At 37.2% G+C, this 17,796-nt stretch overlaps 1 protein-coding gene across 2 annotated transcripts in view; it reads left to right on the top strand.

Annotated features, from left to right (window-relative positions):
• The window catches only part of DSG4 (desmoglein 4), a 38,259-nt gene extending 25,672 nt beyond the window's left edge, over positions 1 to 12,587 (top strand). Inside the window, exons 11-16 of one of the 2 annotated variants that reach the window (XM_032151719.2) lie at positions 1,091 to 1,309; positions 3,762 to 4,058; positions 7,098 to 7,237; positions 7,391 to 7,454; positions 8,902 to 9,128; positions 10,517 to 12,587. In XM_032151719.2, coding sequence (XP_032007610.1) covers positions 1,091 to 1,309; positions 3,762 to 4,058; positions 7,098 to 7,237; positions 7,391 to 7,454; positions 8,902 to 9,128; positions 10,517 to 11,284 — 1,715 coding nt within the window. In that variant the 3' untranslated portion in view covers positions 11,285 to 12,587. Of the gene's footprint in view, positions 1 to 1,090; positions 1,310 to 3,761; positions 4,059 to 7,097; positions 7,238 to 7,390; positions 7,455 to 8,777; positions 9,129 to 10,516 lie in introns of both variants that reach the window. The other variant, XM_032151718.2, reaches the window with a different exon arrangement.
• The last annotated feature ends 5,209 nt before the right edge of the window (positions 12,588 to 17,796 follow it).

Below are 17,796 nucleotides of genomic sequence, written 5' to 3'. Positions count from 1 at the left end.
CTAAGTGAAATCGACATCTTTCATCTAGTGAAATCAAGTCCAATGCTGAATAGGGTATATAAACATATTATACAAAATCATATAGACTTTAGGTAGGCTCTCAGTTTATTCTCATTCCGTTACCTCAGTGACTACTACTTAGGCACACAGAAAACATCTATAAAAGGAATTTATTGCTTTCTCAGAAAAGGACCTAGTAAGGTACCCTAGAGATGACAATGTTCTAGTTTAAAAGCGAGAAAGCTAAGATTCTTTTCAAGTTAAAAACAAGCAAAAAAAATTCTGTATTCGCTGTAACAGAACATAGAGTAGAAAAGTGGACTAAAAAGCTCCTGGACTTCAGTCTTTGGCCCTTTCTGATAAATTATACTATCCAAAAACTTGTTTCAAGTGGATTAGGGAAAAATCTAATAGACTTATATTTGTTTTCAGAAACGCCATTTCAGAAAGAAATAGCATGTAACAGATGCAATTAAAATAAACAGTGAGCACAGAAGAAAAACACGAACAAGTATTTATTTCAACTGTGGTTATTTCTACAAACACAGGACTCAGTGAGCATCCTGAATGGAGGTCCATAACTGACCTGGGGGTCTAATTTATGGGAACAGGGTGAGATTAGAAAGCAGTAAACCTTCTCTGAGGAAGAACATTTGATTTTGCGCCTTAGGATGTGTCAGAATTAGCAAAATGAAATGAGGGTGGAAAACATTTTAGGAAGGGTGAAAAGAATGTGCCAGAGTCCAGAGTAAAAAAGAAATTTGTTTAAAGAACAAGTCCTCTTGGTGAGCAGCAACAGGATTTGTTTATTTATCAATAGTTAATGATTCTATGAAGCAGTGCCTAGGAAACAAGCAGTGCTATAGAACAAAACAAGAGACAAAAGAACTGACCTGCTTTTTCTTTTCAAAAGAAGCAGTGCGGCTGGAAGGTAGCACACAAAGGGAAGAGTGACTTTGGGTCACTAAAGCGGGCAGGAACCTGTCAAGCCTCCCAAGTCACGTATATGTTTCCTACAAGTTGGGGATATGAGAAAGAGTTTTCTCCCTAACACCATTTACCTCAACACCTATGACACTTACTCTTTCAGATGGCTCTGGAAAAACAGCTACAGGAACCATATGTATTGAGGTTCCTGATATCCATGATTATTGTCCAAACATTTTTCCTGAAAGAAGAACCATCTGCATTGACTCTCCATCAATCCTTATCTCTGTTAATGAACATTCTTATGGGTCTCCGTTTACTTTCTGTGTTGTTGATGAGCCACCGGGAACAGCTGACATGTGGGATGTCAGATCAACAAATGGTAAGTGAAATGTAAGCTTGCTTTTTGGACTTTAAGTCCAAAAGCAAAACAATTACCAAAAAATGTGTCAAGTCACTTAATAAAATATTCTACTTCTGTTTCCACAATTCTTGCCATATTAACATTAAATAAAAAAAAATTTCATGTACACAGAGGATATTTGATAAAATTTTGAACTGAAATTAAATGAGTCAAAATGTTTTGATTTTGATTTACCAGTTTTACCAGATTTACCAGTTTACCCATCATTTTGAGTAGGTAAAACATTAAACCAATATTTATTCAGTTTAAAATAAACAAAACCCTTAACAAACTCATAAATTGAGAATGTCACAATTCCCTATTCTGAATAAATTCAGACAAATCATATAAATGTCTCTGAAACTCATATATCCCATAGATACATTTAAACATTTACTACTCAATTAGGAGCACATAAAATCAATTAAGTTGTTTTTAACAATAACTATGAGCTCAGATTTATTTTTAAGGGTAAAAATTTAAATCCGAATTGCTCAGTATTAGAGGAATGATTAAACAAACTATAGTACATATTATTAAGATGTACTAATATATAGCCATTAAAATTAGAATTATGCAAATTATGTAGATACAAAAGAATGCATAAACCAAAGAAAGTAAAGTGAAAAACAGATCACGAAGTTGTGTATGTATGTATCTTGACTATAACTACATACAACTGAATGGCTGACATCGATAAAAATTAAGAATAAATTTCAGATAACTTAACATGTTATCTACCTTGGGTTCTTTTTCCCAAAACGTTAAGTGCATAATAAAAAAGAAAATGCTATGAGAGGATCCCATTTGGGCTAAGATAGCTCCCTAATCTCATATTCATTTGGGGCTACAGGGAAAATCTCATGGGCTAGTCAGTGGCCATCAGACTACAGAGCCCAGGGTGAGAGGAAATACTTCCCACCTCTTTGAGGCCACAAAGCCCCTCTATTTACAGAATGGAGAAACCCTAAAATAAGGTGGGGAAAATACCACCAATAAAGACTTGGTCAAAGTAAGAAATTAGGCAATTTGTTTTTATCATCAAACCTTTAGCTCTTTTCAACAAAACCACTTTAATATTTTTTAAAGTTAATCACGTTAAAGCAATTCCATTAATATCAAATCAACTCTGAATTCACCATCTCCTATAAATTTAGCTCAATAGCCCATTCATAAACAATAATAATTGCTAACCACTTTTTTCCTCATTCAGATCCTAGATATTATGATTATACATATAAGAAAAAATGTTCTGCATGGAAGTATAATATTATAGCTATTACAGGTTTGCCAATAAAAAATATAACCACACTGGAGATAATATTCCTAGAGACCTGTTTCAATGCTTGCTGGTGTTTTAGAACAGAATGAACTTCACTTAATGTGCTGTGGCATTGTCTTATCTCATTTTTACCTTGTGCACAGGTTAGATTTTGGTGGACATAGTTGGCTTGCCATCTAGCTAACTGAGGATAATAAACCATCATAATAAAAAATATTGTGTGCTATGGATCAATCAGTTACTATTCATGGTTTAGCTGTAAATTTAATCATCTCTTAACACTCCTTGTATTAATAAATAAATTCCAATCAATATTTTAGACAATATGTTTTATAAAAATTCACAGGCAATGATAGCACAAAGAATTAGGAGAATTTGAACAATTTTAAATGAAAGGGCAACAATTTTGAGTAAGATACGTATAAACAGTCTTAAGGAGGGTATTGTGTAAACTGTAATCCTAAATAGAAGACTTCCAATATTTTCTTTCAGCTCAATATTATTTATTCATTGGGCAAATATTTATTGAATGTATATTATATGTCAATTACTGTTGCTCTGGAAAAATGCAACAAGGTCCTTGCCTGCATTGTAGAAGTAGCAATCCAGCAGTAAGCAATACTTATTTAAAAATTAGTTATAAATGTTAAAAAAAAGAAAAAGAAAAAGAAAAAAAGGCCAGGCACAATGGCTCATGCTTGTAATCCCAACACTTTAAGAGGCCAAGGCAGGTGGATCGCTAGAGCCCAGGAGTTCAAGACCACCCTGGGCAGTATGGCAAAATCCTGTCTCTACTAAATATATATATATATATATTAGCTAGTCATGGTGCCACACGCCTGTAGTCCCAGCTTCTCAGGAGGCTGAGGTGGGAGAATCACTTAAACCTAGGAAGTCAAGGCTGCAGTGAGTCATGTTCGTGCCACTGCACTCCAGCTTGGGCAATAGGAATGAGACCCTGTCTCAAAAATAACAAGAATAATAATAATAATAAAGTAAATGTTAAAAAAAGTACAAGGTGCTTTATGACTAAGAAAACATGAAAAATCAAGTGTTTTAAGTCAATGCTTGGTATTAGGGAGAGTTAACCACCCCCCCAGCCAACCAAGGAATTTCCATTTATTTTCTGTTTCCTCTCTTCCATTTCAGCTACCTCGGCAATCCTTACGGCTAAGCAGGTTTTATCTCCAGGATTTTACGAAATCCCAATCCTGGTGAAGGACAGCTATAACAGAGCATGTGAATTGGCACAGATGGTGCAGTTATATGCCTGCGATTGTGATGACAACCACATGTGCCTGGACTCTGGTGCCGCGGGCATCTACACAGAGGACATAACTGGTGACACGTATGGGCCTGTCACTGAAGACCAAGCTGGAGTTTCAAATGTTGGTCTTGGACCAGCAGGGATCGGCATGATGGTTCTGGGCATCCTGCTACTGCTTTGTAAGTACTCAATTAAATCCTTCTTTTCAATAGTTCTTCAAAATAGGACTGTAACGAGGCTTACTGGGATGGTTAGGTTCATGGAGCCATTTCTTTTTGTTATCTCTAGCAATTCTTGAGTGCCTTAGAAATAAACAATGGTACTGACAAGTATATGTGCTTAATCCACAATGATAACTAAGAAAGCCTAGGGTGAATGAGAGTCCTAAAAATGGGAAACACATGCAAATCACTACATATACTACATAAAAGCACAAAACAAATCCCATCATGGAAATTTCCTTAAAATGCTTTAAGAGTAGAGAGGCAGAAGCAATTAAGTCAGCGTGGAAAAGTTAGGACAATCTTTTTGGAAAAGTGGATTTTGAGGTGGGCCTGAAAAGCTGAGGATTTTTTTTTTCTTTTTCTTTTTCTTTTTCTTTTATTTATTTATTTATTTTTGAGATGGAATCTTGCTCTATTGCCCAGGCTGGAGTGCAGCGGTGCAATCTCGCCTCAACTACAGGCACCCACCACCACGACTGGCTAATTTTTGTATTTTTAGTAGAGACGGGGTTTCACTGTGGTAGCCAGGATGGTCTTGAACTCCTGACCTCGTGATCCACCCGCCTTGGCCTCTCAAAATGCTGGGATTACAGGCGTGAGCCACTGCACCCTGCTGAGGATTTCTTTTAAAGGAGGATGATGTCTAAGGAAATTTGAAAGGTAATCAAAAACAAAAAGAAAAAAAAACCACACACTCAAACAAAAGAGTGCAAGATATGGAAGAGCATAGCACACCTAGGAAGCAGAGAGGCTAAAAGGGAGGCTGGGAGCCAGCATGGAGGCATGTTCATGACACACCAGGCATTCTGGGCTTTAGTACAATGGCATAGAAGAGTCGATGAGGGCTGATGAGCGCAGGTGACCCTGCGGTAGGAAGCAAGTAGAAGAGACTAGAACAGAGAATTAGCCTCTGGGCTCTGGGTGAGTGCCTAAACTAAGACTGGTCACAGAAGTGGCAAGATCACCAAACAAAAATTTCCCAAAAAGGGCCCTCCTTTCCCCATAGAGTTTTTTTAAACATATAGATCCTCAGAGGAAGAATACTTCATACACTTTAGGTTGCCCTTGCGATATTTAGGTTTCATGGGGATCAAAAGCTGGGTTCTAAAATTAAAGAGAATTAAATTCATCAAACTGTATTGTTGCTATGTTTTCAGGGATGAGCACTAATTAAAATGTAATCATTTCAAGGCATAAAAAATAACAGCTGACTTTTGGTGAGGATTTCTTTCTTGAAATAATCCGTGAGGTTTCAAAGCTATGCAAAGATCATGAGTGATTCTCATAATGATATTAGACGTATTTTCCCAGAATATAACTCTACGGCAATTGAGTAGTGGTTTCAGGTAAGCTTTGAGTTAGTGGTTCTCAACCCTAGTTGTACATAAGAATTAGTTAAAGGTCTTCCAAAATTACTCATACTTGGGTCATACTCAAGATGAGAACAAGCATCAGCATGTTCAAGCCCTTTGGTGAGACTAATGTGCAGTTCAGGGTTAAAAACCCAGTGCCAGCTGCATTTCCAGAAGGTTAGCACTAAGAATTTCAAGACTTTTTCCTGACCCAGTCAAAGAAAGCTCAAGAGTTGTTCAACTGATTGATTGTAGAATAGGAGAGGAATACCCCTATGGACACTTGTTTCCAATGGAGAAGCCCATGGTCTATTTTAGGAGAGAGGGGGCAGTGTGATGGTAGTGGGAGGGATCTGAGCCCAAACCTATGTTCCCAAAGGACCTCAAATTGACACTTTTGATGTTAGCTCCAAATGAGATTACACATACAGCAATTGTATTGGGTATGTGCTAAAAACACTTCATTTCATTTATTTGATAGTGCCTTTGTTAGAGCTCCTGCCTGCAATGGTACATGATCCAGCTCACATTTAAATTCACAGAAATATAGAATAGGTGGAATCATGGCCTAGGGGCTACCAATTCTAGTTTTAGTCCTTTTCCAGAAAATGCTATGGAAATATATAACTTGACCTTTCACTGTTCATAGTGAAAATTTGCAAAATTGCCAAATTAATTGTTGTAATAAGATTAAAGCTGATTTTGCAGCTTTGATATTCTCTTCTTTTGTATCTGTTTTTAATTTTTAATTTTTGTGGGTACATAATAGGTATACATATTTATGGGGTACATTAGCTGCTTTAATACAGGCATGCAATGTGAAATATTCACATCCTGGAGAATGGGGCATCCATCCCCTCAAGCATTTATCCTTCTATTCTTTATCTTTAATTAACCCACTTAGTAAAATGCATGCCGTGCTAGAGAATTAGGAAAGTATGAAAAGCAACTAGAGTGGGCCCAAAGAACTAAACAGAGTGTATTCTAGAATCTTAGAAAACTTAAGCAGTGTCTATATTTATGGATTAAAATACAGAATTGAGGTGATTATTAGAGTAACAAATAGGAAATTTCCTCTTAGAAGAAACACTTGGATAGCTAAACATTTTTGATAGCTTTAATTTTTCATTATCGTCTATAAACAAAGTCTTAAAATCATTGTAAATATCTCCATTAAATTTAGTGAGTATCATTTGACTTCTATTTTAAGTGTAACTGTAATAAGGATTGAAGATAGGTCCTATCTCCAGGTCCTATAGCTGAATCCTGTATTCAATCCTCTTGATAATATATATTCATGATGTGTTTAACTTACATGTATGTGTGCATCTGCCCTAACCAGCTCAAGAGTCTTAGACTAAAGATGACCTTACTTTTCTAATCTGTCAGTAAAGAAATTCAATTACCTGATCTCAAACTCCTTGCCATCTAGCGCTAAAGTTCTATGTGATTTGGTGGTGTTGTATTTATAAACTTGATATGTATACTCAATCCTCTAAAGGAAAAAAATGAGATTTTCTTACATATATTTGTATTTTTGTTCGAAATATACTGCCACCAAATGCTTCCCAAAATGATTCATCCAGTGACTTCCTAAACTGGGCAATTTGTGTTAACTCGACATTGTCACTTTCTTGGGCAGTGTCTCCACTCTTGCTGCTCCTGTGTTGCTGCAAACAGAGACAGCCAGAAGGCCTGGGAACAAGATTTGCTCCTGTGCCTGAGGGTGGAGAAGGAGTGATGCAGTCTTGGAGAATTGAAGGGGCCCATCCCGAGGACAGGGTAAGTGGACTGTCACTTTCCAGAGAAGTGTGGAGTTTCAGTGGAAATTGAGCATGTCTTAACAATTACATGCTGCAAAAAAATGAACAGATGTCAGTTTTTAAATGTTTAACATAAAGCATTTGTTTTTAAAATGTTTATTTTTCTTTTCAGGATGTGTCAAATATATGTGCACCCATGACAGCCTCAAATACCCAGGATCGGATGGATTCCTCTGGTCAGTAGACACCAAAATCTGTTTTTCCTTTTAAATTTTTCAAAATTATTCAACCAGACCAACTTCATGTAAAAGTACCTTATGGAAAAGTCTGTCGATCTCTTTGGGTGACAGTATAATTAGAGGGAATGTGACCTGTTTGAAGTAGCCACTTTTTTTTTCTATCTGAAACTACAGACAGTGAAGTATGACACAGCAGTTAAAAGAGCAAACTCTGGAAGCAGAATGCGTGGGTTTGATTCCCAGCTCTGCCACTTGCCTAAGGGTTGCATATCTTTTATCCGAAATGCACAGGACCGTGAGTTTGAGTTTGGCTCAAACTTTTTGTGCCATGGTGATCAAAAAGTTTCAGACTTAGTAGCATTTTGGATTCTTGATTATCGGATTTGGGATGCTCAACCTGTAGTAATAAGTCCTTAGTCAAGACATTTAACCTCACTGGGCCTCAGTTTCCTCATCTTTAAAATTGAGCTTATGATAGCACCTACTTTAAAGTGTTGCCGTGAGGAGTAAATAATACATATTATATATGTAATATATAATATACACATGCATTGTATAGACTTTTTTTATATATAACATACATGTATGTGTGTCTATATATATACACACACATATATAAGTGTGTATATGTACATATATCACAAAATATATGTTAGAGTAGTGCCTGGCACAGAGTACATGCTACTGTACTAATTATTTATAATACAAGCTGGTTTTTTTTTTTTTTTTTAAAAAAAGGAGCTAAAGAAAAGGCAGTAAATGTACTCTAATAATACACTGAATAACTTTTCTTAAATTCAGACAAGCTTTTACCTCAAAAGAGAGTCATAAACTCTCCTATCTTACCAGCCCCACAAATATCTAAGAATACTGAACACACTACTTAGCTATATGGCAATGATTGCACCAAATAGAGAGGGTGCTTAATTCTGCAGTGCACGTGAGCTTTCTCTGATGGTTCCTTAGTATCCCAAGCTTGGCCCTTTGTATGCAAAGAAACTCGTGACTGAACATCCCTGTGAGCCCAGCTCCATCTTGTTCGGGAGTGAAGGAGGACTATGAGCTCAGTTTCTGCAATCACGCCGCTGGCCTTGCTTTGGAGGGCTCTCGGGTGGGTCAAGCCCGCAGCAGCCACGGCGGGAACGGGCGCCTGCTTGTAGTTCCCCTTGGCAAGTTCTACACCTTTAAGTCTAGGGCGAAGTCTGTGCAAATGTGGGAAGGCCACTTCCCACCACTGACTCCCTCTGTGTAATTAATTTACTTTCATTTGGTCAACAAGCCTGGAGATGTATCGATGTAACTCGTATAGCTCTTTGTCAGCTTTTTAGCGCCTACGCCTTGCCCGGTGGTGGTGGCACCGCAGATGGCGGCGGCGGCAGCGTTTTAGGTAGATGCGCGCTGCAGGCAACTCGAGCGCTGTTACACCAACATCCTCCCTTTTCAGAAATCTACACCAACACCTATGCAGCCGGGGGCACGGTGGAAGGAGGTGTATCGGGAGTGGAGCTCAACACAGGTATGGGGACAGCCGTTGGCCTCATGGCCGCAGGGGCCGCAGGGGCCGCAGGGACCGCAGGGGCCGCAAGGAAGAGGAGCTCTACCATGGGAACCCTGCGGGATTATGCTGACTCAGACATCAACATGGCTTTCTTGGACAGCTACTTCTCGGAGGTAATGCCCTCACAGTCACACAGCAAATCGTCTTGAGACTGAATAATAATAATAGTAAAATACTCACAATGGCAGTAGGCCTCTTCTGAAATATGCTGTTATTCTCAACCCTATCCCAAACCTGAATAAAAAATATTTCACTTCTCCTTAAAACACAAAATACTAATTTGCCACAGGATTTCATATTCAACTGCCATAGCGCATCTTAGTACTGTGAACAAGGCCACACCCCTCATCATTCTCCACTTCCCTTTTCCATTTTTCTATCTTCTGTTTCCTTGATTCCTCACCTTGTTTCCCATAGCAGTAGCAAAGAAGGAAAATGCTCATCAAGGGGAAAAAAAGGTGCATTTATGACCTCTGTTTTTGATATCCTTCATGTTCTCCTGGAGCCTCCAACAGAAAAGAGAAAATAAAAAGAATTGGGAACGAAAGGAGTTAAAACTCAGGAACACAGCATCACCACAACTCGCGCTAGATTAAGACCTAGAAGACAGCTCTCCTATTCTCAGTCCAGTGACTTATCCACCAACTTACCTTCACTAAGAAAAGGGGTCCAGCAATAGCACTGCTGGGTATATATCCAAAAGAAAGGAAATCAGTATATCAAAGAAATATATGCACCCCCATGTTTATTGCAGCACTAGTCACGTAGCCAATACATGGAATCAACCTGTGTCCATCAACAGATGATTGGACTTTTAAAATGTGATTTATATACCCAATGGAATATTATTCAGCCATAAAAAATGAAATTGTGTCATTTTGCAACAACATGGATGGAACTGGGGGACACTGTGTTAAGTGAAATATGCCAGGCACAGAAAGACTAACTTGACATGTTCTCACTCATTTGTGGAAGCTAAAAGAAAAAAACCAAACTCATGGAGATAGAGAGTAGAATGATTGTTACTAGAGGCTGACAAGGGTAGTAGGGAGGGGAAACAAAGTGGGATGGTTAATAGGTGCAAAAATACTCTTAGATAGAATGAAGAAGATCTAGTATTTGGTAGCACAACAGGATTACTATAGTTAACAATAATTTATTACACATTTTAGAAGAACTAAAATAGAACTAGAATTTTATCTCATATTTCAGTTAGCCTGCTTTATTCCCCATCTGTTCATACATGAATTTCACCATTATTCTTTACCAAAAAAATGCTGAAGATGTTGTTGCCATTGTAAACTCTATCTTAAAATTGGTAGTTACAAATGCTATCACAGAATGTGCACGGATAGTATCAATTATTTTAATGAGTGATTGATACCATTATTCAGTTTATTCTGTAACAACTTAACTCAGAAGTCTCTCTGAGGGATTGCTGTTATTCTTCCTTATTTTAGGGAAAAAGAAATTTCTAATTCGCATTTCCTTTTAATTTTAGAAAGCATATGCTTGTGCAGATGAAGACGAAGGTCGACCAGCCAATGACTGCCTGCTCATTTATGACCACGAGGGAGTCGGGTCTCCCGTAGGCTCTATTGGTTGTTGCAGTTGGATTGTGGATGACTTAGATGAAAGCTGCATGGAAACTTTAGATCCAAAATTTAGGACTCTTGCTGAGATCTGCTTAAACACAGAAATTGAACCATTTCCTTCACACCAGGCTTGTATACCAATCAGTACTGACCTCCCTTTGCTTGGACCTAATTACTTTGTTAATGAATCCTCAGGATTGACTCCCTCAGAAGTTGAATTCCAAGAAGAAATGGCAGCATCTGAACCTGTGGTCCATGGGGATATTATTGTGACTGAGACTTACGGTAATGCTGATCAAGGTGTGCAACCCACTACAATTATTTTTGATCCTCAGCTCGCACCCAATGTTGTAGTAACTGAAGCAGTAATGGCACCTGTCTATGATATTCAAGGGAATATTTGTGTACCTGCTGAGTTAGCAGATTACAACAATGTAATCTATGCTGAGAGAGTACTGGCTAGTCCTGGTGTGCCTGACATGAGCAATAGTAGCATGACTGATGGTTGTATGGGACCTGTGATGAGCGGCAATATTTTAGTAGGGCCAGAAATTCAAGTGATGCAAATGATGAGTCCAGACCTTCCCATAAGCCAAACCGTTGGCTCCACATCCCCAATGACATCTCGACACAGAGTAACACGATACAGTAACATACATTACACCCAACAGTAAGTGCTTTATGGTCAGTATTCTATATGGAGACCTTGCACCTTGTAATCACCAATACATCCACCAAAAATATATAATGTACCATATATATTAATAGTCAACAAATACTCAGATATTCTAAGGTCAATGCCATTATTTGATTATACCATTTTGAGGGTGAATATGGCTAGGCACTTTAGATAAGCCTTTTTAAAATTCTTTCTGATTTTAAATAATGTGTCAAAAAATGTGCAGAAAAATGTATTGCATCCCTTGATACTGTCTAATGAATAGCACATAACTCATATTGTGAATCCTATGGGTCTTGAGGCCCGTAGAAACAGTCTTGTAAACCAAGATGCCTTGTTCTTGGAAGTTACAAAAGAAGCCCTGTCTACATCCACCAGCCATATTTTTCTTTAGAGAAATATTTATATTAAAATTTTTAATTGAAAAGTTGAATGAAATGTACATTTCTGAAAGGAACGTAGAGTATCTGTCAATATCTTTAAATATCTGAAGTCGTTTGTCTCTTCAAAAGATTTTTCAAGATTATGCGCTATTAAGCAATAGGGGATGCTTAATATAATAAGAAAAGAGTTTGCCAACTGAAAGCATCGCTGGAAATGGTTCATCAAAGAAAAATATATACTTTTATTGAACTTTATTGATTTATATGATTAACTGTAAATTAATCTAGAATAGCAAAAAAAATGACAATCCTAAAGTAGAAAGAGTTATTGGGGAAATATTAGAGTTTTCCCCACTTATAGGGAATTTTTTCCCTACTGTTGCCAATTATGTCAGAAAAATATATGAAATATGGCTTAATCAATTTCATTGACCTGAATCATAGAGCTTTCAACTGGCAACCAGATATTTCCCAAAAACACTCTGTAGTTATTCATATATTCAACAATATTTACTTAGAAGCAACTAGGTGTTGAGTACTAGTCTTGGCTCTGTGAATGTACAGGTAAAGAAGACAGACATGGTTTCTGCCTTCATAGAGCTTCTATTCATTTCTAGACTTAAAATAAAACTCTGGGATATGGCTTTAAGTTCCTAACAACAATAATTAACGAACTATTTAAGTCCATTACCAAGTTGTGTTTCTCTTTGCAACACTACTGTTTATGTAGAATAAATAAAATGGAAACACTTTGCTTACTTTTAGTAAGCATAAAGCTGACTTGAGAAAAAGAAACTCTAGCCAGGTAATTTTACTTAATTCTGTAAAATATGTATACAGTAGCAGCAATAATGTGACTGAGATAATGTAAATGAAATAAACTTATTTTCAAGGCTTAATCCTTTTGAAAGGAAATAATTGTAGTGCTTCTTGCCTATCTTTTGCTCCTTTATGAATAAAACTGTTGTAGAATTTAAGTCATCTCAGATAACCTCTTACCTAGTTCTCTCGTTTTCTAGACAAGGAATCTAGAAATAGAGAGGTTAAATGACCACAACCAGCTAGTTGTGGTACAAAGCCTCGAACCCATTGTTCAGATACCCTAGCCAGTATGCTTTTTTATACTATAACTTCACCAGATATGAAGAGGATCCAAACCTGCCTGTTGCATACTCTTTGCTATTCCCTAATTGGAAGAAAAATTATCTCTCAAAAAATTAAGTTTTATGAAGTGTAAGCGCAGACCAGCTAAAACATTGTAATGCTACAAAGTTATTTACATATTTCCTAATATTTTCCAAATTATGTGTACTGCCAGCTGCTACATCCATTTCTCACTTTAGTAAATTTTACTAATCTGTAATTGATGAAATCCATGGGGTAGCCAAGGAGCATTGGTCTCATGGTGATTAAACACTCAAGCAACAACCAGCCACATAGCATCTGGCACACACTCCGTTCTGTGGCAAATCCTGACATGGACATTTCTCGCTTAAAGTTTGCATTGGATGGCTTTTGTTAAGTCAAAAACTAACATGTTGGTGAGACTGCAGAGAAAAGGGGACACTAATACAATGTTGGTGGGAATGCAAATTAGTCTAGCTACTGTGGAAAATAGTTTGGAGAATTCTCAAGGAACTGGGAGTAGAATAGCCATTTGACCTAGCAATCCCATTACTGGGTATAAACCCAAAGAAAAATAAACTGTTCTACCAACAGGACACGTGTACCCACGTGTTCACTGCAGTGCTATTCACAACAGCAAAAACATGGAATCAACCCAGGTGCCCATCAACAGTGGACTGGACAAAGAAAATGTGGTACATATACACCATGGACTACTATGCAGCCATAAAAAAGAATGAAGAATGAAATCACGTCCTTTGCAGCAACATGGATGCAGCTGAAGGCCATTATGCTGAGCAAATTAATGCAGGAACAGAAAACCAAATACCTTATGTTCTCACTTATAAGTGGGAGCAAAACATTGGGTTCACATGGACATAAAGATGGAAACAATAGACACTGGGGGCTATTAGAGGAAGGAGAGAAGGAGAGGGGCAAGGGCTGAAAAACTGTCTATTGGGTACTATGCTCACTACCTGAGTGACGAGTTCGGTCATACCGCAAACCTCAGCGTCACGTGATATAGCTTTGTAACAAACCTGCGCATGTATTCCTTGATTCTAAAATAAAAGTTGAAAAAGAAAAATAACAAAATAAAAAATTTATAAACAGGTATCTTTTTTATATAATGATTTCTATTCTTTTGGGTAGATGCCCAGTGGCGAGATTTCTGCGTTGAATGGTAGTTCTATTTTTAGTTCTTTGTGAAATCTCCATACTGTTTGAATGTTTTTAACTACAAATGGATAAGTAGGATCATACTCTTGGTATATAGAAATACATGTTGTCGTTAGAGAAATTTTTTGAGTGTATTTTAAATTACTGTTATCATTTAACATTTAAAACATGTTAAAAAAATTATAAAAATGAACTCAATAAGTTTTCTAGAATATAGTGATTATTTTAAATTTAGGTCTTTTTTTATATTTTAAACTGACCAAAAAAGTGGAAATTGACCTGCAAAAATAGAGTTTGCATTCTATTAGGCCAATCATTCTAAGAATTATAAAATAGTCAAAACACTATGAGATTTAAGAAATGAAGAATAGTACCAAGCATTTAACTAATAGATTACTCTTTTTTTTTTTTTTTTTTGAGACAGTCTTGCTCTGTTGCCCAGGCTGGAGTGCAGTGGCATGATTTTGACTCACTGCAACCTCCACCTCCCAGATTCAAGCGATTCTTGTGCCTCAGCCTCCCGAGTAGCTGGAACTATAGGCGCGCGCCACCAAGCCCGGCTAAATTTTTTGTAATTTTAGTAGAGACGGATTTTTGCCATGTTGGCCAGGCTGGTCTCAAACTTCTGGCCTCAATCAATCCACCCACCTCGGTCTCCCAAATTGCTGGGATTACAGGCGTGAGCCACCACACCTGGCCCTGCTTACAATTTTAAAAGGAGGTTAAAACACCACTTGTGAAAAGGATAAGATAATGTTCCTGTGAGCTTTTTCTTCTCTTTATCAATACACAAAGACTTAAAGCTGCTTCCAAAGAAAAGATTTACCTCTAACAGATGCCCTCCTCCATACGATCTGTGGAAATAAGAGCTGAACAATGTAATTTTCTCTCAACATTGTTAGTAAGGAGGAACTCTTCCACCATTCCAAGGTGATCAGTATCATTCAGAAGCAACTCAAGCTTCCAAAATTGACATATTTTTTAAATGTCATCTCAAACGAAAGAGCATAAACCAATATTCTCTTTACTGCTTAAGACTCAGGATATTAATTTGTCTAAGAAGTAAAAATGATATCGTGTTTATGTTAAGGTTTGAAAATGAACCCAAAAGCTCGAGAAATTATATTTTATAAATAAATATGATAACATATAATCTGAATCTTATTTCCTGCCCTGTGAAATTACTTGAGGGGGTAGCATCATTACATGAATAAATGGGTTATCTTGGAAAAGTCTTATAGGTGAAGGGAAAGGAAAACATTAAGAACATAGAGTTAATAAACTTGTTCAAGAAAAAAGTTATTTTCTAAAAAAATTCTTCTTTTGAACTAGCTATTTCTGATCATGGTGTATTAATTATTAAATGTAATAATTTGTGATGTAGTTATTTAAAAAATATATATGATGAAACGATGTTTTATTTTCTCTTTGGTGAATGTAGTATTTCATAGGTAAACACAGACAAATTCAGAAAATCTTTTCCCATTTTACTGATAATCATCTTTATTATTATGTGCACAGTACAGGGGCATGAATTCACTTGTAAATTAAAATTTAGAATAATTCATTTGTTTTTTAATAATAAAATTTATCAATAGAATTATTATTTTATTATTAAATGCTCATTATAAAATAACAAATTTAATAAACTCCATAAATTATTGTAGATACAGCAATTAAAAAATTAAGTATCACCATAGAATACTATGCAGCCATAAAAAAGAATGACATCATGTCTTTTGCAGGAACATGGATGGAGATGAAAGCTATTATCCTTAGCAAACTCATGCAGGAACAGAAAACCAAATACCACGTGTTCTCACTTATAAATGGGAGCTAAATGATGACAGCACATGGATACATAGAGGGGAACAACAGGCAATGGGACCTCTTGGAGGGTGGAGAGTGGGAGAAGGGAGAGGATCAGGAAAAATAACTAATAGGTACTAGGCTTAATACCTGAGTGACAAAATAATCTGTACAACAAATCCCCATGACACAAGTTTACCCATGTAACAGACATGTACATGTACCCCTGAACTTAAAATAAAAGTTTAAAAAAACATTATCTCTTCCCACTGGATTCAATCTTGGGGCATGAGATTTAAGATATGAATTTAAAATAAAATAGTACCAAGCATTTAACTAACAAATTAAAATTTTAGAAAGAGGTGAAAACAGTACTTGTGAAAAGGGTAAGAAAATTTTCCTGTACAATTTTTTTTCACCAATTCTCTATTCAACAAAATTATTACTATTGTTTCTGTGCCAGAGGTACCAATTTACATAGAATAAGGAAAGAATAATTATTTTCAATCAGGGGAATTGAGGAAGGATGTAGAATTGAAGATGATGTAGAATTTTGTCTGACGGAAATTACAAAGATATAAGAGGCAAAACACAGGCTATATCCAAAGACTATTAAGTAGCCAAATTAAACATACTTAAAAATGTCTGAAACAAAATAGGAATTTTAAAATTATCATATAGTCAACCATTTTAAGATGATGGTTACTGCATTAATTACTCAAAATATACTATCCTATTGAATTATCAAAATAACACTCTGAGGTATGATTTATACCCATGTCATAGATGAAGACACAAAAACTAAGCTAAGAGAAATCCTCTTTTATTTTTCGAGATGGAGTCTCACTCTGTGTCCCAGGCTGGAGTGCAGTGGCGCGATCTCGGCTCACTGCAACCTCCACCTCCGGGGTTCAAGCGATTCTCCTGTCTCAGCCTCACGAGTAGTTGGGATTACAGGTGCGTGCCACCACACACGGCTAATTTTTGTATTTTTAGTAGAGACAGGGTTTCTACTAAACCAGGCTCGTCTGAAACTCCAGATCTCAAGTGATCCGCCAGCCTCGGCCTCTCAAAGTGCTGGGATTATAGGCCTAAGTCACCACACACGGCCAGAAATCATTTTTGTTAGAGCTTAAGTGGGTAGCAAAATTAAAATTCAAACCCAGGACTCACTCCAAAACTCTTACTGCTACTCACCAAATTCTTTTATTTAATTCTGGAAGGATATGTGAGAGGCAGCCTGTAGAAGGATCTTGAATCCAGTTAGGAGGTTGGATTTAACTTGGTAGGAAATGGAGAACCAGTGAAATTTTTTTGTACCGGCCAATGGGCAGGCCCAATTTTATGAGGTGGCACTGAGACGGCCCTCAGGAATCCTCATGATAGTCTGTCTGTGTTCTGTTGAGACACCCAGGTGGCTTGTTCACTGCGGTGGAGAGCCTAGTGTTTGTCTCTGTGGAAGTCAGGATCTCCTGATAAGTCACCATTCCAAGCCTAGGAAACCCTTTAGCTCACCACTGAGGTTAGCAGGTCTGTGATGTTTCTAAAGCGACTCCAATTAATCATCCTACTTGTTAGCCAAAGTATTTGCACATTGAATGCCCTTCCCGTTTTGATCACTTTGAGTGAGGTGTTTGGACTAATTGCAGTTCCTAGAACAGGGCCTGCTTTCTCATACCTCTGTCACGCTGCTCCACCCTAGTTTCTTAATCTGGAGCCCTCTCCACTCGCCTCATCTGTTTAGCTTTTCCTTACTCACTCACCTCAAGCATTGCCAGTTCTCAGAAGCATTTCTTGTTATCTCTTCCACCACCCCAGCCTGCTGGGGTGCTGCTAATAGTCTCTCTTCTATTAGGTTGACATACGATTAGGTATGCTGATAATTCTGACTATTGTTACAGCTAGTTCTCCTTTATTCCCTTCAGAAATGACCACACTACTTCCCTGTGCCTGCTAGCCTGTGAGCCCCTTAAGAATACAGACAATGCATTTCTCTTTCCTGTATCTGTGA

The sequence above is a fragment of the Hylobates moloch genome, unplaced genomic scaffold (assembly GCF_009828535.3).
Source record: "Hylobates moloch isolate HMO894 unplaced genomic scaffold, HMol_V3 SCAFFOLD_5, whole genome shotgun sequence".
Taxonomy (NCBI): Eukaryota; Metazoa; Chordata; class Mammalia; order Primates; family Hylobatidae; genus Hylobates; species Hylobates moloch.
The sequence above is the reverse complement of the archived record's forward strand: the minus strand, read 5'-3'. Positions and strand labels throughout refer to the sequence as shown.